General features: G+C 44.9%; 4 protein-coding genes across 4 annotated transcripts; 2 read left to right on the plus strand and 2 right to left on the minus strand.

Moving 5' to 3' along the window:
- The first annotated feature begins 1,478 nt into the window (after positions 1-1,478).
- ASPVEDRAFT_869679 (DNA topoisomerase 2) lies at positions 1,479-7,284 on the plus strand. The gene is made up of 4 exons (XM_040817948.1): positions 1,479-1,696; positions 1,759-2,067; positions 2,125-5,097; positions 5,161-7,284. Exons 1-4 carry the CDS (start codon positions 1,616-1,618, stop codon positions 6,946-6,948), a joined length of 5,151 nt encoding a protein of 1,716 aa, XP_040671570.1. The 5' UTR covers positions 1,479-1,615; the 3' UTR covers positions 6,949-7,284.
- A 474-nt stretch (positions 7,285-7,758) lies between these two features.
- ASPVEDRAFT_138313 (putative APSES transcription factor Xbp1) lies at positions 7,759-9,838 on the minus strand (the record flags this gene model as incomplete). The annotated part of the gene is made up of 3 exons (XM_040807477.1): positions 7,759-9,203; positions 9,271-9,355; positions 9,410-9,838. 3 exons carry the CDS (start codon positions 9,836-9,838, stop codon positions 7,759-7,761), a joined length of 1,959 nt encoding a protein of 652 aa, XP_040671571.1.
- An 8,123-nt stretch (positions 9,839-17,961) lies between these two features.
- On the minus strand, positions 17,962-19,387 carry ASPVEDRAFT_138235 (uncharacterized protein; the record flags this gene model as incomplete). The annotated part of the gene is made up of 6 exons (XM_040807469.1): positions 17,962-18,429; positions 18,493-18,689; positions 18,740-18,857; positions 18,923-18,954; positions 19,008-19,124; positions 19,342-19,387. The coding sequence occupies 6 exons, from the start codon at positions 19,385-19,387 to the stop codon at positions 17,962-17,964; spliced, it is 978 nt and encodes a 325-aa protein (XP_040671572.1).
- A 1,286-nt stretch (positions 19,388-20,673) lies between these two features.
- Positions 20,674-25,019, plus strand: ASPVEDRAFT_199259 (uncharacterized protein). The gene is made up of 5 exons (XM_040809279.1): positions 20,674-21,011; positions 21,068-21,158; positions 21,207-23,810; positions 23,862-24,167; positions 24,217-25,019. Exons 1-5 carry the CDS (start codon positions 20,833-20,835, stop codon positions 24,784-24,786), a joined length of 3,750 nt encoding a protein of 1,249 aa, XP_040671573.1. The 5' UTR covers positions 20,674-20,832; the 3' UTR covers positions 24,787-25,019.
- Positions 25,020-25,037: the final 18 nt, after the last annotated feature.

A 25,037-nucleotide genomic window follows, 5' to 3' on the forward strand; every position in this document is an offset into this window, starting at 1 on the left:
TAGGGAGAAATGAAGGAGAAACGGCCAGGGTTTGAATTCGGGAGATGGTGAGGTTAGTGGTGTCTAATGCTCCCCAAGTGGGCTTCAGGTTCAGGGGCCCTCTCTCGCCCTTCTCCTGATTAGTCCACCACTCGCGGTCTCGCCCTGCCGATCGTCCAATGCTGCTGCTAGGGCAGAGAGCTTCGCTACTAGTGCGGTGAAAGTAATTATTATCTAATTTACGGAGTATATTCGAAAGGAATAAGGAGACGAACATCATGCGGTGGACAACAGGTGAGCTAGATGAGCTCCGTGAACTTCTCCTGTCCTCCCCAGAGAACCATGGAACCTGAAACTTGGATCTGGGAACTGGGAACCTCCAGCTCAGGAACCACTCGCGGAACATGGAAGTCCAGTATCAGGATATGCCAGAGGAGACAACTACAAATCACTGGAATGACATCCAGGAACTTCTTATTGAATCCTATTCGATGACAAGCGATCTATGCTCTTCCTCTTCTGTGTCATCCGTATTAAACCGTCGCATAACCGTTTTAGCTTTAGTGGGGAGTGAATGTCACTTGATTCTATTGGGCCTTTAATTCAGGGGGCTCACGTTATTGGCTGTGCGGAGAAGGGATAAAATAACAATACCGGCCATACCGCTCCATACGGGCGTTCTGAAACCACACATCTTCCGGACGTCCAAGTCTGAAGTGTCTCCTCAGTCTTCGGAGAGAGTAGATCAACAGGGTGTAGAGGTACGACTGCTACAGAATAATAATATAGCGAATGACTTTTATAACCTGCTTCCAGTATTCATTTTATGCCGCGGGATAGTTAATCGCAGGGGTTTTGAAAGATAAGGCAGGAAAATATTTAATGTTAAGGGTTCAGTTCATTATATATTTCTGAGCTAAATTGGCCTTGACACTCGATGTCCGTCAGGTAAATCATCATGTAAATCGTCATTTAACAGAGAATACCAATTACTTCAAGGCAAAGTCACAGACTATAGTAACCTACTGCAATTAAATATTGAGTGAAGGCTACTTGCAACTGCGTGCGCTGTTCTATATTGAGCAACGCTTTGTTGACGGGCAGTTCTTTGTTGCCGTAGAGATCTCGCATGGTTCTCGACACACGTCAGTGGCAGTTCCAGATCGCTCGAATGAGGGGAACCAGAGAGATCTGTGCCTCAGTGGCTCGTCACTTGCTGTCACTGCCAACTTGAACTCAAGCAGGCGAAGGAGAGCTAAGAATAGAAGGAACCCCGCTCACGGTGTTTTGATCGTGCCTTCCCTTCTGGGATGGTGTGTTTTGAGTTTGCCCGATTTGGTTGCGGAACGGCGAAACCGATGATCCGGAAGGAAACCATTAACAAGAGGTGCCGGGCGCAAGTTTCAACCCAGCGCGTCGACAACAAAGCATCAACACAACAATCAACGAGGGGATCGCGGAGGAGGCGTTGTTCTTTCACTCTTTATTCCTCTTCGCTTCAACCCGTTTCTCCCCTGGGAGGACACATCTGTCCTTCTCTTCCTTTTTCTTGCCACTCGTTGTCTACGGTTTCAACTTCATTCCCGCATTTTGACTGTTTCACAATAATTCTGCGTCTTACTTCTCCCTGGTCACAATGAGTGACTCCGACTCGATCATGGACGACTCTGTCTTCGCGGACGAGGGTAGCTCCGATTTCGTCCCCGACGAAGCCCCCGTACGCTTCTACCTCCCCAATTCTCGCTTTTTTTCTGCTAACCGCAGCCTTGCCACTCACAGAAGCCCAAGGCTAAACCTGCGGCTAAGAAGGCTGCTCCAAAGAAAACAACACAAACGAAGCTGACAGCAAAGCCGGCTGCCAAGGGGAAGAAGGCCAAGGCCAAGGCTGACAGCGAAGATGAATCCGATCACGATGATCCCTTTGGCGACGACTCCATGCTCTCCCAAACACCTCCCAAGAAGGCCCAATCGGCAGCCGCCACTAAGAAGGGCGGTGCCAAACCACTTGCAGACGTTGAAAATGAATCGATTTCACTCGACGGCGAGGAACCATCCAAGGAAGTAAAAGCGTCGGACAAGTACAAAATGGTAGGTTTGCTATTCAGGAGCAAAGAAAAGAATGCGCTAACATCTGTTTTCACTTAGCTCTCCCACCTTGAGCATATTGTTAAGCGTCCGGATACGTATATTGGGTCAGTTGAGCGCACATCACAAGAAATGTGGGTCTACAACTCAGAGGTCGATGGAATGGAGTTTCGCGAGGTGTCTTATGTCCCCGGCCTATACAAAATTTTTGACGAAATTGTCGTGAACGCGGCCGACAACAAGCAAAATGATAAGAACATGGACGAGATTCGTGTGACCTACAGCAAGGAGACCGGTGAAATCAGTGTTTGGAACAACGGAAAAGGTATCCCAGTCGAAATTCATGATGAGAAGGGCATCTACATTCCGGAGATGATTTTCGGTAACCTTCTGACATCCTCGAACTACGATGATGACAAGGCGAAAATCACTGGTGGCCGCAACGGTTTCGGTGCTAAGCTCTGTAACGTCTTTTCCACCGAGTTCACTGTCGAAACTCAGGATTCTACACAGAAGAAACGGTACAAACAGACCTGGACGAACAACATGCAAAGTCTAGGAAAGCCGAAGATCACCACGGCCAAAGGTGAGGATTACACCAAAGTTAGCTTCAAGGCCGACTACGCGAAGTTCGGCATGGACGGCATTGATGACGATTTTGAGGCCCTTCTCAAGCGACGTGTCTATGATTTGGCTGGTACCACACAAGTGGCCGTTAAATTGAACGGGACCAAAGTTACTGTCCGGAACTTCAAGAAATACATGGAAATGTACACGAAAGCCATCCGCCGTGAGCGTGGTGACGATGACTCCAAGAGCGATCCGATTATTACCTGCAATCCCCATCCTTTCTGGGAGGTTGGTTTCGCCGTTTCGGACGGCTCCTTTAAACAAGTATCGTTTGTCAACTCTATCGCTACGACATCTGGAGGCACCCACGTGAACTTCATCGCCGACCAGATTTGCAACCGACTGGCTGAGTCGCTCAAGAAGAACAAGAAGGGAACAGGATCAATCCTGAAAACAGCTCAGATCCGGAACTACGTTTTCCTTTTCGTCAACTCGAAGATTGTCAACCCAGCCTTTAACTCTCAAACCAAGGAGCAATTGACCACGAAGTCAACTCAATTCGGAAGCAAGCCGGTGCTTGACGACGCCTTCCTCAAGAAGGTGGCCAACTCTGGTGTCCTCGACTCTCTCAAGAAATTCGCTGATCACAAAGCCGATTTAATGCTCAAGAAATCTGATGGCGGTCGACGAACTCGCATGAACAATCCGAAATTGACAGATGCGAACAAGGCTGGCACTAAGGATGGTTATCGTTGCACCTTGATTTTGACGGAAGGTGAATCAGCCAAGGGTTTGGCTATGGCCGGTCGTGGTGTGGTCGGTGCTGATCTTTTCGGTGTATATCCGTTGCGCGGAAAGTTGCTCAACGTGCGCGATGCTTCTTTTGATCAGATTTCGAAGAACGAAGAAATTCAAAGCATCAAGAACTTCATGGGTCTGCAGCACAAAAAGGAGTACACGGAGACCCGCGGACTCCGATACGGACACTTGATGATCATGACCGATCAGGATCATGACGGTTCTCACATTAAGGGTTTGCTGATCAACTTCTTGCAAGCTCAATTCCCGAGTTTGCTGAGAATTCCCGAGTTTTTGATTGAGTTTATTACACCCATTGTAAAAGTCTGGAAAGGCGATATCAAGAACCCGACCAAAGCGGTGTCCTTTTTCACTTTGCAAGAATACGACGCTTGGAGGGAGAAGCACGGTCATGAGCGTGGCTGGGAACACAAATACTACAAGGGATTAGGTACCAGCGGTGCTGAAGAGGCACAGGACTATTTCCGTGATTTGGATCGCCACTTGAAGGAGTTCCATACCATGCAGGACCACGAAGTTGAACTGATCGAACTCGCATTCTCCAAAAAGAAAATTGAAGAGCGCAAGGAATGGCTTCGTCAGTTCAAGCCGGGCACTTTCATGGATCATTCCGTGGACAAGATTTCGTACACCGACTTCATCAACAAGGAACTCATTCAGTTCAGTATGGCGGATAATGTGCGATCAATTCCGTCGGTTGTTGATGGCATGAAGCCCGGTCAGCGCAAAGTCATGTACACGCTCCTGAAAAGAAACATTAAAAAGGATGTTAAGGTGCTTGATCTTACCGGTCAAGTTTTGAGTTTGACTGCGTACCACCACGGTGATGCATCGATGCATCAAACTATTATCGGCTTGGCGCAAGACTTTGTGGGTTCCAACAATATCAACTGCCTGGAGCCTAGTGGTAATTTCGGTAGTCGTTTGAAGGGAGGATCGGATGCCTCTGGTGCGCGTTATATCCATACTCGGCTTTCTCCATTCGCTCGACGAGTCTTCCACGCGAACGATGATCCCATCTTGACACACTGCGAGGATGATGGCAAGCTGATCGAGCCGGAGATGTACATACCCGTTGTCCCGATGGTCCTCGTCAACGGTGCGGATGGAATTGGTACCGGATGGAGTTCTACAATTCCCAACTACAATCCTGAGGACATTGTGGAGAACTTGAAACGCATGATAAATGGCGAAGAAATGAAGCCAATGCAGCCTTGGTTTAAGGGCTTCAAGGGAGACGTTACCCCATTGGGTCCCGACAGATACAAGTTCAGTGGAATTATCAAGCAAATTTCCGACAAGGAAGTGGAAGTTACAGAGTTGCCCGTCCGAACATGGACCCAGGACTTCATCAACAAACTCGAGGACATGATCAAGGCCGAGAAGACACCCTCGATGATTAAGGACTATCGGGATTACAACACAAACTCCGACGTACACATGATTCTCCAGTTGGATGAGAAGAATATCAAGGCCCCCCTGACCCAGGAGGTCCTGGAGGACAAGTTCAAGCTCACTAAGACCGTGGCGACGTCTAACCTGGTTGCCTTTGACCCCGAGGGTCGAATTACCAAGTACAACAGCGTTGAGGATATCATGAAGGAGTTCTTTACTCTTCGTCTCAAGTTCTATGAGAAGCGCAAGGTGAGTGAAGTCCCATATTTAATCTAAACAATGATAATAGGAATAGCGCTAACTTCTATGCAGCAATTTCAACTTTCCCAACTTCAGACAGAGTTGGAGAAGTTGACCAACCAAGCGCGGTTTGTCCAGATGATCATCGATGGGGAGTTGATCGTTTCAAAGAAGAAGAAGACTGTTCTCGTCGGAGAGCTGAAGGAGAAGGGCTTTAAGGCGTTCCCCAAGGTGGCAGATGCAGCTAAGGCTGGTGAAACTGAGAAGGTTGTCGAGGAGGGGTCTGAAGACGAGGCTTCCGATGAACAGGGTGATTCCCAGAACCTTGCTTCCGCCTATGACTATCTATTGGGAATGGCCATCTGGTCCTTGACCCAAGAGCGAGTGGAAAGGCTACGCCGCCAGATCGGAGACAAGGAGTACGAGATCGATGAGTTGATTAAGCTCTCGAAGGAGGATATCTGGCTCCGCGATCTTGATGACTTTATCAATGAGTGGCGCTACCAGCTTTCAGAGACCGACCGCCGCCGTCGTGGGTATGAGAAGAAGGGTCGCCGCACTTCCACCAAGCTTGCCATGGGCGGTGGCAAGGCCGCTGGTGCGAAGAAGCGCAAGGCAGCTGACGACTCAGATGACGATTTTGTTGTCTCCAAGTCCAAGAAGAAGCCAGCAGCGAAAAAAGCCGAACCGCAAGGTGGGCTTATGAGCTTCCTGAATAAGAAGCCTAAGCCGACAGATAAGGGCTCTGACAGTGATTCAGACGACGAGTTTGATATGAAAGAAATCATACCGAAGAAGAGCAGAGGACCGACCAAAGTTTCACCCCAGCCGAAGGACGAGGATGGCGATGCCAACATGGGAGATTCTGATATCGAGATCATCCCTCAGAAGAGTCGAGCTGCGCCCAAGGCAGCGGCGAAGCCGAAGGATGAGGATGACGAAGATGTCAAACCCAAAGCGGCGCCTAAGAGAGGTCGCGCTGCAGCTGCCAAGCCCTCACCCAAAGACGACGATAGCGACGCCCTCGAGGACGATGATTTCAAAGAAATCACCAAGGCGGAGGCCGCCAAGTCAGCTCCGCAAAGTCGCACAGGCCGTGGTAAAGCTGCGCCCAAGTACGCATTGAGTGACTCCGAGAGTGACAACGGCGATGATTTGCTTGGTGATGTGAGCAAAATGGTCAAGGGAATTGGTGGGGCGAATGATTCTCGTCAACTATTCTCGGAACCGTCGCGACCTGGCAGTAGCACCGGCTTGCCGACTAGCTCGAAGACATCTAAGTTCTCCAACGAGTTCGACCCAGACGAGACTGACTACAGCAAGCTCATCCCGCAGAACTCGCCGCGCCGCTCTCTTCAGGTTAAGCCCAAGGAAAAGGCGTCGGATAGCGTATTGGAGGATGACGATGACGAGGAGGAAGAGCCAGCCAAACCTGCCAAGGGTAAGGCGGCCCCGAAAACCAAGGCTGCCGCTGCCCCTAAGGCAACTGCGGGCAAAGGTCGTGGCCGTCCCAAGAAGGACGCAGCTGCACCCTCCACTACCAAAGCTCCTACAAAGCAGACAACGCTCTCGCCAGCCGCCAAGGCGTATGCTTCCAAGCAGGCGAAGGCCGCGCCCAAGAAGAAGACAATAATGGATGATTCAGAGGACGATATTGATGCAATGGCCAACGACATCCTTGACTCACCTGCTGGTGTGAGAGACGAGGCCCCTGCGCGTAGCAACGCACGTAGTGCTGCAAGCACCTCCAGCCGACCGTCGAGACGGACTGCAACTACCAAGAAGAGCTACGTGGTTGAGGATGACGAAAGCGATGATGGGGCAGATGACCAGGATGATTCTTTTGATATGTCCGAATAAGCGAAGTTTAGTTCGATTTTCTCAGGGCGTTGATCGTCTCTTTGTTATGATTCTGTTTCGTACAATATTGCTATAAATTTTCCAGTTTATATTAAACTTTTCGAGGATGAGTTAATTTATTGTTTCTTTTCAAAACAATCTCCCAATACCAAGAATAAGTCTGTCTTGGATAGACATTCTGATTCTGAGCAGGCTGGTATATCTGCAGGATACCCCGCCATGGTAGAGTTACACGACTACGGCTCAGGTTCACGAGACCGTTGTCCAACAGAAAGGCTATGCTATCTAGCCAAAGGAATAAGCTTATGATGATGATGGCTTTGTAAGGATCAATATCATTTTCTAACAACAATAACAAAAAGAAGCACAAACATCACACTGCGGTGTAAGTCATAGCCAGCCGTAGTCATAGCCTGAGACTAAGTAGATGAGACAGGAGAACAGAAACATGTCCAACAGCTTAGACAAACTCAAAAAAGAAGAAGACCATGGCTAACTAGGCGAATACAATGCAAGTGCAGGCGCATATTAGATTCAGATTTTCAAATTCAAAACTCCGACCGGTCTATTGAGGGTACTGTTTCTCGGATTCATTTCTTCGTAAGGCAGTTGGGGGCGGGGTCCGCAGGACGGATGGAATGACAAACAGAGCAAAAATCAAATTAAACAAAGCAAAGTAACTGCGACCGAGCAGAGACAGCTTCTGAGGCGCTCAGGGTGCTGGCTTGCGTATAAAGCGGGCATTTAAAGCAGGGGGAAAGACTCAGGTTGGTATGTGAGTGAGTGGCCCAAGTCTGAGTGTCTCCATGGCTAGACGGTGGAACTACGCACTTGGGCCTTAATCGACCGGCAGGGCCTGTGCGGGCGATGACCTTGGTCAAATATGGCGGGATCGCAAGAGCTACGGTCGGATCGGATGTTAGGAGGCGCGGATGGTGCACGCCGTCTCTTCTGCCCCGACACTGGGGATGGGTTGCCGGAAGTGATGGGAGTAGCGAGATGGTGACCATCGCCATGATCCAGCTCATGGCAAGGGCAACGGCAAGGGCAACCATGACTATACTCAAGTCCATCATCAACACCATTGACATCGTGACGGGCGTCACTTGGAGAACTAACGGGCCTCCTCGCTGAACCCCGACGTAATCCCATCAAAGCCTGGGCTACCATTATCTCGGATGGTCGACGCCCGGGGATGGAATACCTGTCAGAATCGTGCCCACGTAGAGGCTCGGGCTCGCGATAGTCTTCGTTCTCTCCATAAGGATGAAATCTGGGGTTAGGAGGTACTATCCTCTCTCGTCTGTGACCTGCTATTGCGATTCTCTTCGACGGGCGGTACTCAGCCATATGCATGTCTGTGTCTTGGTGTCCATCGTCGTCTCCATCAGCGTAGATGTTACTGTCGTCGGCATAAAGGGCCGCAAGAGCGATTGGTCCGACGCTGTCGCTAGACCCCGAGCCCGAAGAGGGGGCTGAAGATGTAGATTCATCGGACGACGTGGCGTCTGGATCGGGACCAAAATAATATTCAAAGTCGGTTTCTGCGTCGGCGTCGGAATTGGCGTCGCTGCCGTCCGCGGCTGCGACTGTACGGATGGCGAGGCCTCTGGTGGTGAGTGTAGGTTGATTGGATGGGACAGAGCTAGGAATCACTCTTGCTTTTGCCCGCTCTCGTGCTCTCTCATTAGGGGTCGTAAGCGATGCGATAAGTCCGTGAGAGGATGGCAGGAGGTTGATCGAGTCATTGGCATAGATGTCTCTGCTGCGGGGCGTGTTGACGGGTGTAAATGAGCTTCGAGGCAGACTAACCGGAGAAGCATAATATCGCTCTGTGCTGCTGTAATATTCTCCCTCAGGAGACGATCCGTACCCAACCAGGGATGTATCAGTAGACGTTGAGGTGTTGCTGCGATGCCGACGTTGGTGGGACTTGGGAAGGATGTGTCGGCCTAGGGCTACGCTAGTCCGGCCTTTATCGATGCCGGGGGCGGAGCTCGGACGGTAGGGGTAGTCTGTTTGGAACGAGTCTGGCGGCGATGCACGAAGTTCAAGCAAGCGGTATTCGTCAGCGTTCCTCGTTGCGATCTGGACTATCGCGGGCTCGATGATCATTCGGCCGAACCGATTGCTGTCACTGGGCGGGATGCAAGTGTTTGGAAAATCGACACCGAAGATGGGCGTAAGTGCGTAGCGGATTTTCCAGCAAAAGGTTGCTGCAACGGCTTTCGCGGCTTCGTATGGCATCCAATATCCTAAGAAAGAGATATTAGAATGATTCCGACGTGCGTAGTGTGGGGTTGATTGGGCAATGTTGCTCACCTTGTGCCGCAAGAGCGCCGCCCGTTATGCTGTGGCAGATATCTCGAAGGCCGGGGTTTTGGTTCAGCATCTTCGCCGGGGTTGTCTTAGTCCAGTTAGTCTTTCTTCCCTCCAAAATTGAACGGCAAGCTTATTTCACCTTTGAGTAGTCATTGCATTTGAACAGATGGGTTATTCGGACGAGACCGATGTTGTAATCCCACATCACCGTCCACTGCTTCTCTTCGCCGGGAATCTGAAACGTGTACTGGAAAACCTCAAAGCTTTCGCGTCCTGTCCTTTCCTGGAAAGATTTCTTGTCGCTGTTGTACGGAATGTGGCGTGGGTAGTCGGCGATGTTGCCGAAAGGATGGATGCGAAAGTCATGATGCAGACTTGCAATTTCGCCGTTTCGCATTTCGCAAGGGGGATAGCGCACTTCACCTTTGGGCTTTCCGCGCTGAAAGATAGGGGCGTCTTTGGCCATCTTCTGTTTTTTCTGGCGAGGAGAGCGCAGCATGATGGTACTCGCGGAGCTTGTCGGCGAAGGTGTGGGAAGAGGATTGAGGAGAGATTCTATGGACACCATCTTATTATAAGTGAACAATATCCACTGTCTAAGATGAAGGTATGTTTCTGTTCTATCGGTGAGATCGGCTGCGTGCGAAAGTGGTAGACCACTCGGATGGCCGCAACGGAGACAGGCTGATCCAGAACTCTGATCGGTTTGACCGCCGTTGTCTGATGCTAAGACAACAGGAGATTAGTGATTCTAGAAGGCAGAGTTATGTCGCAAACGAAATGGGCTGTGGTGAGCGAGGCTATCCAGAAAAGCCCTTTGAAAGGCAACTGCAATGCACGGGTGTTTGAAGCCGATGGAACCCTAGGTGGCGATGGACCGGGGCGACGATGGAACTTGGCGAAAGAGAAAGAAGAAGAAATAATGAAAGAAAAGTGGCATCAAAGATCAGCAGCAATATAACTTCTGTTCACAGATTTACTGGGTGCAAGGCTGTCCACGACTGGTTAGGTGACGGCATTCGATGAAAGATTGTCTGATGGCTTTCCCCCTCTCTCTGTTTGACCGATTTGGAAATTCAGCGCCAGTTATACTCCTTTCTTCTTCGAAGTGAAGGGGCCAGGACAGCGGTGAACCCAAATAGTGAGTCAAACTCCTGCTCTAGACAGCCAAGTTGGGCGGATGTCTTGGATGGAAAGTCTGGTCGGCTTGAAAATAACCTCGCCGATTTTCAGACACTTAGGGTGGCATCACGAGGCACACGTCAAGAACGGATCAAAGGGCTCTGATGAGTTCTGATCTGCAATACTCCAAGCCCCCAGCTTGAGTATAGCAGGTACTCCCCAAGGGGGTACCTGGTTACCCTGCTTTGCAACGTTCCCTAGCTAGCTCAACGGGGGGAATAGACGAACATCCCCTCCAGGTTAGGCGCCATTTTTCGTTTCCCTCCTATTTCTGACTAGCTTGGAAACCGGGAATGCCGCTCATGACACGCAAATTGTCGAGGCTTCAGGTGTTTCATTCCCCATCTGCAGTTACCCAAGGTTAGGCTGCGGCAGGCTCAGCAACAAGAGACATGGTAAATCACGTTTCAGGAACTCCTGCAACCATGTGGAGGCCCTGCAGAGTTGACCGTAAATTGAAACTGGGCTTATGGCCACCTAAGCCAGGTTCTGGCTTCCTTACAAACAGGCATGAGATGGCGGTCTGGCGGAGATGAGCTCTCTAGGAGAGACCAGACCCCATGAAAGGCTAATAATAGGGTCGAGAGTCATGTATCGCAACAGATCACCCGTCCTCTGTCAGTGACAAGCATGGCTTATTCCTTTTCCGAGTCATGGAATACAGATATTGCTGGCAGGCGGGATCAACGACGATGGTACAGCGCCATCAACGAACTCGACCATCAGGTGGGAGAGCCGCTCGAGCAACCGGAAAATTAGCGCTCACAGCCTATCCACCAATAGGCAAACGGGTCTTGCCAGTGCTGGTGGGCGAGAAAGGGATCGGAGAGGTCTGAGGCCACGGAAAGCTGCATGAAGCCTTCCTCTTGTATGACGGGAAGCTGCGGTTGCTACCACCAACCAACGGGCCCACCTTGGCTAGATCTGCCTCCAGGTAAATACCAGGAGGGGTTTGTAAGACAGCAGCTTGGGTTGTTGTGGATCTGGCTAGGCAAATCCCAAAGTCAAAAGCCGAAAGTGAAAAGATGGGTGGAAAAGCCATGTCTCTGGAAAGGTTTCAGGCGCTCACGGATCGACCATTTCCTCCCCCCGAGAGTGCAAAGTAGGGAGGAAACAAACGAAGAGCTCGCTTGGCCAGTTATCCAGCCGACAGTCCGTTACATCCAAGATACGCCTAAAGTGGTATAGAATCTATCATGAGCTTGACCTCCTGTCGTCAGGCGACATAGCGAATGGATGGGTAGGCTCCAGCCTCACTCGTTCAAACGTCACACCCGCATTAGCTATGTTGCTCAACTCCGACGGATCGCCGTATGAGTTGCGTCTAATCATCAATGGCACAAGTGGCGATGCTGATACAGTGGAGCTAGAATACAACCATCTAAGTGGATAGGGGAGTCAAAGAGAACCTTCCACGCAGGCTTCTCTGCAGCCTCACAAAAGTGGTTGAGTCCAACATACAGAAGTTGTTTGCTATCATTGGTTGATGCACCTCATATCTGTATCCTTTCTGGGAGTGGATGCGGGTTCGTTTCACTCGAAAGGTCCATTGCAGCGTTTGGCCATGCTACCTGCCTTGAGGGGAGATAGGCCTCCACAACACCCCTCAAGGCTAACTGGAGGTGATTTTCAAAACTGAAATTTTGACTCTTGGCAGAAAACTAAACCATGAAGAGAGCGAAGGAGAAGAGATTGAAAAAAAAACGCGAGCTCTTCAGAGGAGGTGCGATACAGCACCCATGAGCAGTTGGCTACCACCAAGTCAAGTGGCGAATCGATTGAGACATACTGGAAGGTCTAGAAACGCAAATGTATCGTGTCAGTGGCTTGCAAAGCGTTGTAATGGCGAGACATTGAGCTGAAATTAGCCGAGTACTGGCGCTCCCAAGTAAACTCAGAAGGCAGGACTGTCGGAGGCGCTGCGGTAGAGTCGGGCACAAGGCTGATCAGTACGGGGTGCAGAAGAGGAGACGAAATTGCACAGGAGGCGATGAGCTGACGTTTCTGCTGCGTCTGTTCTTCTGCAGGAGAAGAGAGACGGTGAGGGAAGAAGCGCCGAGTGAGCACCTCCAGTGCCTATACAGCCTACGGCAGACTATTAGAACAAAACTGTAATAATAAAAATTTCATGTAAGTACTAGTATAAAGTAGTAGACTATTTTATTATCTATCTTACTTAGATATTTATTTTCTTTTATAGTTATATTAACCTTCCTGAATACTACTACTAGATATTATTATATAAACTATATATATAAATTATACTATATACAGCTATTAATCTTAAGCCTTATAAAATTAAGATTATTAATCTTTATATAGAGAATATATTCTATAACTCTATAATAAAATAACTTACTAGATCTTATAATATTATTATTTTTAAATATATATTTTATATATAACTTTATAGCTAGGGAATTTAAAAGTAAAATTATATAATAAAAATTAATAAAATTCTATATTTTTAAATTAAAATTCTTTTTTATTAAATTAATTTTAAAGAAGATAAGCTTTTTAAAATTCTATAATAAAATAACTTTAATATTAGTATTTATATACTCTAGTATCTTTACTAAAAGCTTAGATTATATTAATAAATTAAGAATTCTATAACTACTTAGATATAAATAGATAATATATTTAAATAGCTTTATATAAAGCTTAATTATAGCTAAATTAAAAAATATAATAAAATCTTACTTTATATTTATTTCTAGAATAAGGATTATTTAATAACTAGATATATTATTTAAAATCTAAGTATACTTAAAATTAATATTTTTAAGGATTATCTTTATTTTTTATATTAAGAACTTATATTTAATATTATATAATAATATTTTTAAGATCTTTAATAAGAATATAATATTTATATTATATCTAGATCTAACTTTATTTAATTTATAAATAGATATTTTAAGCTTATTCTATATAGAATTAAGATATATATAATAATTAATATCTATTTTTACTATATTCTCTAGATTTATATTAGAATTATCTCTTATATAGTAATTAATATATTCTATTAGTTTCTAGAGACTATTTAAATTATTAAATACTAGTCTTATATTATATAATTAGATTAAAAAATAGAGATAGTTTTATTAGTAAAAACTTAATATAAGTTTTAGAAATTAAGATATCTTAAAATCTAGCTAACTAACTATTATATCTATAATATAAATATTATTAATTAATAGATTAAAGCTTAATAAAATTAATTAAATAAAAATTTATTATTTTACTAGAGAATATATATATTATTTTTTCTATTTTATTTTATATAAATATTAATAAAAAAAGATAAATTTATTTCTAATCTCTCTAGAAGATAAAGATCTATTCTAAGAATAATCTAATTAATTAAATTATATTATATATAGTTTATATATCTATTCTTTATTTTAAAATAATCTTTTTTATATAAACCTAGAATAATTATTCTATTTATATATAAAAGAACTAGTTATATCTTATTTCTAGTAAGCTATTTATAAACTTTAACTATCTTAAAAATAGTATACTTAACTATAATCTTAAATTTAATAAGAATCTTCTTTCTTCTTTATTAGAAGATATATAAGACTAGAATAAATAATCTATCTTTATTTAAAAAAAAATCTTAATTAATTTTTAAAGATACTAATAAATATTTATTTTTTACTATTTTTAATTAAACTAGAGTTTAATTAAAAAAGCTTAACTTTAATTTTAAAAACTCTCTAAAATATACTAGAGAAGATATCTTTATTTCTTATTATATAATTTACTTTAATTTACAGGCTTGGATTTTAATCTATATTACTAAAAGGAATAAATTAGAGCTAGATCTATTAAACTAGCTAGTTAGAGATTTTAATTAAAAACTAGTAATTAATTAAAGTATCTCTTAGATTAAGATTTTATATAATTAAGAGATATTTAAAAATAATATTTAATTAAATCTAGCTTTAGCTTTAAATTCTCTATACTATTATTTTAATATATATATTTCTTCTCTCTTTATATAAGAATAAAACTATAATATTCTTTTCTATATAATTAGAATAAGTTCTTAGTTCTCTTTCTACTCTTATATAGCTAAAATATATAGAGATACTCTTATCTATAATATATATTCTATTTAATAGAGTAGAACTACTTTATCTTATATAAAAAATATAAAAATTATTAATCTTATTAATTCTTTTTCTATTTTATCTTTAACTATAATTACTATCTTTTCTTCTACTAAATCTTTACTATAAATAATATAGTTTTTATATTATAATTATAATAGAGCTAAGTAGCTATACTAGACTACTATTACTTATATAAAACTAAATAAATTAGATAATACTATACTAGTCTTTAATCTTTTAATCTATTTTTATTAGCTAAAGTAATATATATATAATAGAAAGTATAACTCTTTATATAAGTTTAAACTTTAAGTTTAATCTTTATTAGATATTAATATCTACTAGATTAAGTTTTTACTAAGCTTTATCCTTATATAATTAAATCTTTTTATAATTTTATTTATATAGACCTTTTACCTAAGCTTTTAGATAAATATAAAAAGAATAATAATTAATATATTCTTATTTAAATAATTTAAAAAGCAGAGCCTGTATATATAGTTTAAAATATTAATAGAAAATAGCTTTTTAAAATATTCTTAACTAATTAATTTTAAAATAAGAGTAGAAAGCTTAAAACTATCTATATAATTATTATATAAAAAGAAGATATAATAACTTCTATTAAGATTAAGAAAGAAATAAAAAAGATAAAGAAAAAACTTAAGAAAAAACTAAAAATTAAGTCTATCTTAAAAATTAGAATAAAGCTAGTTATATAAAAGAAGTATTTATTCTTAATTATTTCTATTAAGCTAGAACTAGAAAAAATTCTAGCTATTAAAAAAAAAAATCCTAGTCTTTATTTAATTTTTTATCTCTATTAATACTACTTTTTAGAGATAAAGAAAGTAAAGTAGTTTTTTATATAAGAAAATACTATACTTTTTAATCTAAGAATATTAAATACTCTATAGAATTTAGGCTGGTTTAACTACTATTTATATCTATATATAGAGATTATCTACTTAATTACTTACTTAAATTATTATATACAGGCCTTAATATCTACTAGATTATCTTTTTAATTATCTACTTAGATTATTATATATAGGTTTTAATACCTACTTAATTACCTGTTTAATTACCTGTTTAATTACCTGTTTAATTACCTGTTTAATTACCTGTTTAATTACCTGTTTAATTACCTGCTTAAATTACTATATATAGGCTTTAATATCTACTTAATTATCTACTTAAATTATTATATACAGGTTTTAATACCTGCTTGATTATCTACTTAAATTATTATATATAGGCTTTAATACCTGTTTAATTATCTATTTAGATTATTATATACAGGCCTTAATATCTAATTAAATTACTACTTAATTACTTATTTAATTTTCTGCTTAAATTATTATATATAGATCTTAATATCTAGTAAATTATTAATAATTAATATATTACTAGCTAAAAATAATATAATAAAACTATATTAGAGTTTCTTATTTTTTACTTTTCTTTTTTCCCTTAATATCTACTACTATTATTACTACTATTACTATATTATATAAAGCTTTATTAAGTCTCTTTTCTCTTTATTCTAAAATTATTATTAATTTTTTTATATAAATCTATATAATTTTTATTAAATTTAGTATAGATCTAATAAAAATTATATAGATTTATATATATATTTCTAGAATTAATAATAGTAATAATAATAATAATAATTATATACTTATAATTATTCTAGAGAATCTATTTTATTAGTTATATAAAGCTATATCTTCTAGATAGAATCCTATTCTTTTTATTTAGAATTAGGCCTATCTTATACCCTATATTTATATAAATATAGGTTTATAACTACTAGCCTAATCTAGATAATTTATATCTTTTATTTATAATAAAATATTAGCTAGATAGATATAGTAATATTATTTTTTATATATTAATATTCTACTAATTTAATTAAGGGATATTTAATTAGTCTAGTCTTATATATATTATTAAAATAGACTTAACTATTATTTATTTTTTTTAATTACTATTATATACCAGGTAAATTCAGGGAAGTATATACTAATTATAAATAGTTTAATAGAGCTAATTAGTACTCTATATAAAATAATTTATAGATAAAACTAAGAGAGTAAAAGCCTAGTCTTTTTATTAAAGAATATAGTAATTTAGAAAAAATTATTAATTATCTAATTAATTTAAATCTAGAGAAGAGTAAAGAGAAGAATCTAATTAATTTAAATAAGAAGAATAAAAAAAAGAAAAAAAAAAAAAAAGAATAATCTAATTATTCTATAAAATATATATAATTTTTTATATTTTCTTTATTTACTAGATTTAGGTAATCTAGTATCTCTAGTTATATAGATCTTATATATAATATTTTAAGTAAAGCTTATATCTTTTTATAATATTTAGAATAAGTAGCTGCTAGTTACTGGTAATAAAACTAAGCAGGCTATTATATATATAGTTTTCTACTAATCCTATTACTAGTACTTACATGAAATTTTTATTGTTGCAGTTTTGTTCTAATAGTCTGCCGTACAGCCTGTGCAAACAGGACAAACTCGCAGCACTTAATTTCGCTCGACGCAGGACCGTTGACCGAGCTGAGACGAGACGGTCTGACTCCTCGGTCATTTCTCGCCCGGGTGATCCCTGTTTCCAACGGCATTGTAAAACATCCCGGGAACACTTGTGCCACTGCGCTCGATCTATCTGGGGTAAGGGGAATAGGCCGGTGACGCAGCTCTGGAGCACGCCAGCGTTCGGATCCAGCGCTCGATCATTCGCCTCTCTCGTTGCTTGAACCTAGAAGCATCACACAAGATAGAGGTTGGTCATCGCGGCCGGTTGTGTAATTCGGTGGTGAAACGGCGATTACTCGTAGTGAAGAAACGTCCCTTGCGTTGGACAGCCTGGTCCCTCGAGACCAATATCAGGGATCATGGACCTTTGCTAGGCGACAGTGACCACCGTTCTCTGCTACAAACTCTAGGAGGATCTTGTACATTGGGCAAATTGTCCACCAGCGTTCAACGTCTGAGAATTAAATCGAACTCTATACTATGAAGAAAAGATGAAAGAGTAATGAGTGAAACGAAGAGTAACAAGAAACAGGTCGAAGCGAAGATAGAACATGAACAGGTTGAAAAAAAAAAAAAAAGGTGAAAGGAGGCTAGAAAAAGAAGGAGGCTTTCAAATTCGTACCATCTCATCATCGTACAGGCCAAGCTTGCCATCTGAGGTCCCTTCACATCAAGTGGTTTCATCAGTGCGTCGGTGCGCAAGACTAGGTCACCAGGCGCGTGGATATTGGACTCAAACAGTAGCTGTGATCTCCAATACAGCCCGGATGACCACGGTATGGGTAATGGTAAACTATGGGCAAATGAGGTTGGTAGACGCTCGTCTAAGCAGCCACAAGAGGCTTCGTCTCAGACTGAGGCTTCTCAATGGACTGCGCCACCGGCTCGTCCCTGGGGGCGTCAGGGAAATCAGAGGTCTTGACAAGGGGCTCAGGCTCGGCCTCCTTCTTGACGTCTGCGGCTGGAGGTGGGACGGCAATGGGAGCTTTGGCAACCTCGGGAGAAGTAGAGCGGCGGTTGCCAATGTACTCCTGGGCCTTGTTGCTGTAGTCTCCAACATACTGTTTCACCAGTCCGGTGGCATGAGAAGTGCGCTCTTCCGCCAGGCCCTTCAGCTGGTGGGCTTGAGAGTTGGCCAGCTGCTGAGCGTGTTCGATCTGGGCATCGATGAGCTCACGGTTGTTGATGTAAACAAGAGGTCCTAGGTAAGCTATGGTGACGGCCAAAAGAGACAGACCCCAGAAGGGAAGGATCTTGATTAACCAGTAGGCAGAGAACGCCGCGGAAAATCCCTAGGCATCGAGTTAGGACTCAAATTTCATTTCTTCAAGGTGGGCGGTTTGTGGTTGACTCACAGCCACGGTGTGAACAGCGTTCTCCGCAAAGAGGATGCGCTGAAACTCGATGAGGACAAAGTCGACGAGCTGCCCAAAGTCCTCCAACACAGCTTCAATGGTTTCCTTGGGAAGGGTATAGTATTTACGAGGACGGAATGAGCTGGCGAGGCCCTGTGACAGCACTAGTCTGCCACCAATTTCAAGTGCAGCCATGGCTAAATATCTGTTAGCGGTGTTCCTCCACCGCACAGGTTCCCAAACTTACACCCGAGAGCTAGGTAGAGGAATTTGAAAAACCAGCGAAGAAGAGGCAGATAGCGCGCGGCGAAAATAAAAACAACAACACTAGCAAAGGAAGCGGCGGTGGCACGAGGTTGTTCCCACTGGTATCCGCAAGGCTCGGTTAGTGACTATTTCTCGGAAGTTACAGCCGGCATTCATTACTTACGCTGAGAAGACTGTACAGCAGGGAGTGATAGTCTGGTCGCGGTTAGTGGAATCATTCCGGTCGGTGTCTGATTGCATTTACACACAGGTCAGAGGCTGGCCGGTGGCCGTGGTGGTGGAAGGAACCACTTTCGAGCTCTGCAAGTCGCGAAATTCTTGCCCAGTGCGGGAGGCCTCGGATTTGATGCCACCAGCGAGCGGACCTAACGGCGCGTCAGTATTTCTGCCGGAGTTCGAGGCCGTGGTTGCAGTACCATTTGTTATCGGATCCTGGGTCTCTGAGGGCGCAGAAAATGGTCAGTTTGTGTAACTTTTCATGGGAGTATTCCGGATCGTCGTTAGGCAATGCTATTACTTGAGTAGAAAAGAAGATCAGCCTCAATTCACTTCGGATGAGGATAGAGATGCCCCTTACCTTACTGGAACCCGTATCGGGATACCTGACTTGGCCAGCGTTGTCGGCCATGGTTGTGGTGTCTGTGCGGAAGCTCAAGGGCCCAAATAAACAAAGCTGTTCTGGGCTGATAAGGGTCCAGGAAGATGACGGATGGCGAAGATGCAGATAATTCGATGACAGCGGTCAACGAGGGGGAGGAAGCGATGAAAGACGCAGGAGAGTGAGGGAGGTGAGGAGGGGAAAAGACGCAGCAGGACAGGGAAGGGGAGCGAGAGAAAAGATAGGGATCGGAACGGGTGATGCAATTGACAAGCGAGTCGTGTGCTGTGCTTCCACTTGGGCTCCGACTCTGGAGTCTGCAGGTTCCACCGTCCAGCAACGAGAGCACAACCAAATAAAGCGCTTCCACACTTTGCTCTCTGACCTAGTTTCCTACTCCGGTCGCTCCCAAGCTCATCGTGCACCGACGCTCTGTCACTGATGACTTGATTCCCACGTCAGTCGGGCCAGACCAATCGGCATGTGATCGCACCCTGACCTCATTCCGACCCTTTTTAGCTCATCCCTATAACAACTGTTTATTATGCCTTGCATTATTGTGCTCTGAAGTAGTCTACGGATGCATCGGAATCTGCCCTGTCCGCGCCTACAGCTTTTTTTTGGCTGCACCCCCGAAATAGAAGCTTAGAAGTATTTGAGCTTAAATCCAACGTTCCGAAGCCGCCGGCAATTAAGTTTGCCGCTTGACGGGCCTAGTCAGATCGCCTCGATCATCAACTATATCATACAACTTCCGTTTGAGAGACTGCGAGTATACGATGTAAACTTGGAATGCAAGATCGGTTGTTAAGAGCCACGGCTATTCAAATTCGATATAGATAGTTAGACACCCGTCCGGGGTTAGACTCCCTTTGCGGCTTACAATGCTGCAAGCTCGTGGCTATTGAGTATAACACTACGAGAATCTACAATTCAAGTGTTTACGTTTTGTGTGCCGTGGAAATAATCAGAAACAGCATATTTTGTAGCCGTCACCCCTTGTTGCTTGGGTATCATTTCGGTCTGTTACATTATATATTTTGCTCGCAGTACCGGTCGACAGGTGTTTACAACTTGGCAATACGCTATTTGAACGAATAACAACGGCGAAACCACATATTTATCAAATACACTGTTAAGTATCATATTTATCTTCTCTTTTTCTTCTATTTCAATGGGCGGGGTAAATGTTTGTACGTACGTAGTGAGGCGTTCTGCCTGAGGATTCGTGAAGCGATATCACGTGATCTGGTGGAGAGACGCGTAGCCGATGTTTTGATTGCTTGTCTCCCGCAGCTACGTCGACCTCAATCTCCGAGTCAACCACCGACACCAGCCGCCCACCACCGAGTTTCGATGATTTATTCTTGACTATAGATTCACTAGATGGGTTTATCTAACCTTAGCTAATTCTTTTCCGACCTACCCCTTCTTCGACGCGACTGCAGCTCCCTGCTGCCTTTGTTTACATCGTCATGGCCGCAGCGGGCGCGAGGGCGCAGAAGCCGGTTGGCTCTGCAGCCTGGATTTCCGCCGAAAAAGAGAACTGCACGCAGCTGGTAGACCAGGAGATGGAAGAAATCGAGTTTCCTGTGCGCTATGAGATGGAATGGTTGGACGAACATATGGGCGAGATCTTCTCAAACAACCAATTGTGCGTGGATTCTCACGGTCGGGAGCTGAGCTTTGACATAATTAACATACCCGCAGTAACTTCACAGATGCCTTCAAAACTCCTGGAAAATTACGAGGCAAGACTCCTCGCACATTGCGAAAGCGTGACCCGACAGAAAATCGCGTGGTTTGTTATCCCCATCTTTGGGTGTGTGACTCTTGTTGACCACCACAGCCTCTGAGCGAGATATTCTCGTCCGTGAAGAAGAACCGAGCCGACACCAAATTTTCCCCTAGCCCCGCCGTCCAACGCTCGCCCACGAAGGCTATAAATGCCCCGTCAGCACCTACTTCTTCGACTCAAGGGAAAAGCAAAGCGGCAGAATCTACCCAACCCCAATACCCCGAATTACCCCAGAACATCAATTCCTTCTCACAATACAACACGGACTCCGGTTACCATGGAATGCAAGATGATAATGATGATGATGATGATGACGACGAGGTGGTTCTTACACAAGTCGCGCCCGAGTCGCAATTATCCACACAACCTTTCGACAGTGAGCCCATAACAGGCAATGGAGAGGCGCGTCGCTCATCTGTTGGCCGCCGCACAACCGATGCTTCGTTCCACTCAGCGCACGAGGACGTGCGCCATCGTGGCGACACTGTTGAACCAATGAACATAGATTCGCCAAAGCAACCTCGCAAAGAAGATGCAAATGCCGCGGAACCAGCTAAGGATGATGACCCGAAAGAAGACGCGATCATGGAAGACAGGCCTGCCAATGAACCTGAGGCCGCAAGCGCGCCGGATGGAAGGGAGGCCGATCTACCGGTCAATGATGCGGAGCCATCACCGGTTAAAACCACCAGTGCCCAGCGTGTCTCACTCCAAGAGGACAAGGAGCCCGAGAAGAACGACCCCGAGAAGGATGAAATGGCTCTCGACAATTTGGACGATATCGGCTCGCCGTCAGATGCTGATTCCCCGGAGCGACCACCGATTCGCAAGAGCAGTCTAAGCTTTGCGTCTCTTCCTGCTCGGGAACCGCTTGGTTCCAAACCCCTCGGTGGCTCAAGACTTTCCAGGACCAGCAACCTCGACTCCATCAAGCCGACTACTGCAGCTGGCTCGAATTATTTCGGCCGACAGACTGGTCATCGAATGACTCAGGCGGTGGATGAGAACCCGCAAGCTGAGAAGATGGATGTCGACGAGAGTAAACCTACTGCCAATGAAGAGTCGGATGTGGATTCAAAAGCCACCAAGCTTCATAACAAATCATCAACTCAGCGGCTACACGAGAAGATTAGCATGCTCGGAAAAATGCAACCTTCGCGACCGACGAAGTCAATACCTGCAGTTGCAAATTTGTCGTCAGTGCCTGTATCGTACCCTGAGCTCCCTGCAGCACAGCCAGAAGCCAAACCGGAAGTATCCAGCTCTAAACAGAGAGATAACACTCCCCCTCGATCCACGCCCAACGCGGATGAAGACTGGGTAAAGCCAATGAGTTCACCATTCCAGCCGTATCCTTCGACAGCTAAAGCGATGACGAGCAAGCCATCCGGACCTCCAACAAGCGATGCCCCGGAGCAACCATCTTCGCCCCTCAAGAGCGCAGCGACCCAAGGAACAACGAGAACCCATGTTAGACAAACTTCAGAAATACCGCGTGGTAAATCTGCTACTCCGGCTTTCTCATCACCGCAAAGATACGGTCACCAGAAGAGCGCATCTGTCAACATTGACAACAAGATGACAACGACACCGATCGGTTCCCCCCATCGTCAGGATGGCCCATTGAGTGCGTCCAAGTCTAGGCTTCAGTCGATTGTGCGATCTGCTAAAGGGCTCTTCACGAGCTCTGGAGGCGTGTCAGCGGCTGCCCGACAAGAGGCCTCTTCGCCGGACGAACCTAGGACGCAACTCCAACGCGCACATACGGATATCGAACGAACTAGCCAGCGACCTTTATCGGCTCATAGCCCCCTTCGACAGGAGGGACGCCGAACGCGGAGCTCCACTGAGCGAGAAGAAAAGCGCAAGCAGCAGGAGATTGATGAGCGAAAGCGAGAGGAAGAGGTGCTTGCAGCAGAAAAGACGCGACAGGAGGAGAAGCTACGGACAACACAACAGAAGGCAACACGAGAGCGGGCGCGTACAGAATCTGAAGCGCGCGGACCGGCTACTTACCCTACACTCCCCTCGAGTCCCATCCGAGCAACCCAGATGAAGTCTTCCAAAGATCCTGAACTACCTGCCGAAGCTGCTCCGAAGGCTGCCGCTCAACCCTCAGCACCTCAATCAACACGACCAAACGACCGCCGCCCGACAAAGCCCACCCGCGAACCCCAGCAAAAGCCGAAACCGCAGCCCGTTTCAATCCGGGTCGGCAGTGCTCTTTCCCGCCAAATACCTTTGGCTTCCTCCATGGCCTCCGCTAGCGAGTCAAGCATACCAGCACCGGTCCCAACCCCGTCTACAACGAAAGCGGCGTCCGTGAAGAAGAAGGCCAGCAACCAATCACTCCACACAGCCTCCTCGAACAGTAGCTTCAAGAGCTCTGTCTCGAGCCAGACGCAGACGCAGCGAAAAGCGCAGCTTGCGAGTGAAAGAAAGCGGGAACAGGAAGAGCGCGAGGCGCGGCGCAAGGAGGATCAACGGCGAGAAATGGAGCGCAAGCGAGCGGCTCAACAAAGCCGGGCTGAAGCTGAGCGCCGCGAGCGACAAGCCGAAGATCCCAAGAAGACGGCTCAGATGCAGGCGATTGAGAAGCGGCGATTGGAAAATGCGCGACGACTTGAGAGACAGGGCAGCCAGCAGCCGGAGACGGTATGCTTTCCCCTTCCTTTTTGTGTGTGAGACCGATGTTAATTGACTTAGGGACCGAGCCACTCGGATAAGACCGCTTCTCAGGCGTCTCAACGCGAAACTGCCGGACCCAACCGTCCAACCTCGCGATTGGGATCGGTCCTTGGCCGAGCAATCAACCCACCTGTACCCAACCCGGCGAAACCGCCCAAGAGAGGACTGGAAGAGGAGCAGGCAAGCCACCGCGCTGCAGCGGCTAAACCTGGTGCAATGCAGCCTTCTGGGGAAACTAAGCGGAGGAGGACAGACGACGAAGAAAACCATGCGGCCATGCGCCCAACCATGGCGCCGCCGATTCGTCAATCGAACATTCGAAAGGTACGTGACTGTAGACCGCAAACCTAGAGATACATTCTGACTGGTGCAGGAACCGGCTAAGAAGCCATCCATGTATGGAAATGGGCAGAATGCCCAGGCGGGATCCTCGATTTTCAAGACCGGCCAACCCCAGCGACCAGGGCACCCGATGGACATGGCCAAGTATGCCAGTGGCAAGATTCCTTTTGCAGAGTCTTCCAACGCTGCCGGCCCATCACAGGCCCATCGCACACCAGGTGCTAGCTCCAGCAAAGCGCCGAAGCAATCGCCTAATTATCCCAATGGCGAGAACATCAACCTTCCTGAAATTGCGACTGATAGTGAGGACGAAGATTCGGAGGCTGAAATGCTCCCAGTCCCTAACTGGGCACAGCCGAAGGAACTCGAGACGTTGCTCCGAGACCAAGAAGGCATGGAGGTGGACTCCATCTTTGGACCGATAGCACCGTTCTCGCTGGAAGAGACGTTCAAAGCGGACAAGAGGATCAAGAAGTTCCGTGACCGGACGAGTAGTGCGAACTGGGCTGGGCCTGATGGGCTCACGCAGGACGAGATCCGGAAAGATGTTGCGGAACGACAGCGCCTCCGCATGAACGGAGGATGGACTTTTGGCATGTAGCATTTGAGCCTGCAGCTCTAGTTGGCGTTTGTTTATTGTACACTGGCGGGAAGGGCATGGCGTTAGGATAATTTGCATAAGCATAGGCATGTTTGCTCAATGGAACCTTTTATTCAGCCAGTATACAGATCTGCGGTATTGGATACTTGTATCCTACAACGTTACTAAATCATGGATGGAGGCATGGTTAGAGCATCGATGGATCCGTGCATTAACAGACCATGAAAGACGAGCCAATCCAAAGCACAAGA

Source organism: Aspergillus versicolor (genome assembly GCF_001890125.1).
Source record: "Aspergillus versicolor CBS 583.65 unplaced genomic scaffold ASPVEscaffold_9, whole genome shotgun sequence".
In the NCBI taxonomy this organism is placed as follows: domain Eukaryota; kingdom Fungi; phylum Ascomycota; class Eurotiomycetes; order Eurotiales; family Aspergillaceae; genus Aspergillus; species Aspergillus versicolor.

Bases quoted from the DNA above. Each gene is read 5' to 3' on its own strand.
- ASPVEDRAFT_869679 (XM_040817948.1), top strand. From the start codon at position 1,616: ATGAGTGACTCCGACTCGATCATGGACGACTCTGTCTTCGCGGACGAG. The intron at 1,697-1,758 runs GTACGCTTCTAC...TGCCACTCACAG, and splicing joins TCGTCCCCGACGAAGCCCCC to AAGCCCAAGGCTAAACCTGC. The intron at 5,098-5,160 runs GTGAGTGAAGTC...ACTTCTATGCAG, and splicing joins AGTTCTATGAGAAGCGCAAG to CAATTTCAACTTTCCCAACT.
- ASPVEDRAFT_199259 (XM_040809279.1), top strand. From the start codon at position 20,833: ATGGCCGCAGCGGGCGCGAGGGCGCAGAAGCCGGTTGGCTCTGCAGCC. The intron at 21,159-21,206 runs GTTTGTTATCCC...TGACCACCACAG, and splicing joins ACCCGACAGAAAATCGCGTG to CCTCTGAGCGAGATATTCTC. The intron at 24,168-24,216 runs GTACGTGACTGT...TGACTGGTGCAG, and splicing joins GTCAATCGAACATTCGAAAG to GAACCGGCTAAGAAGCCATC.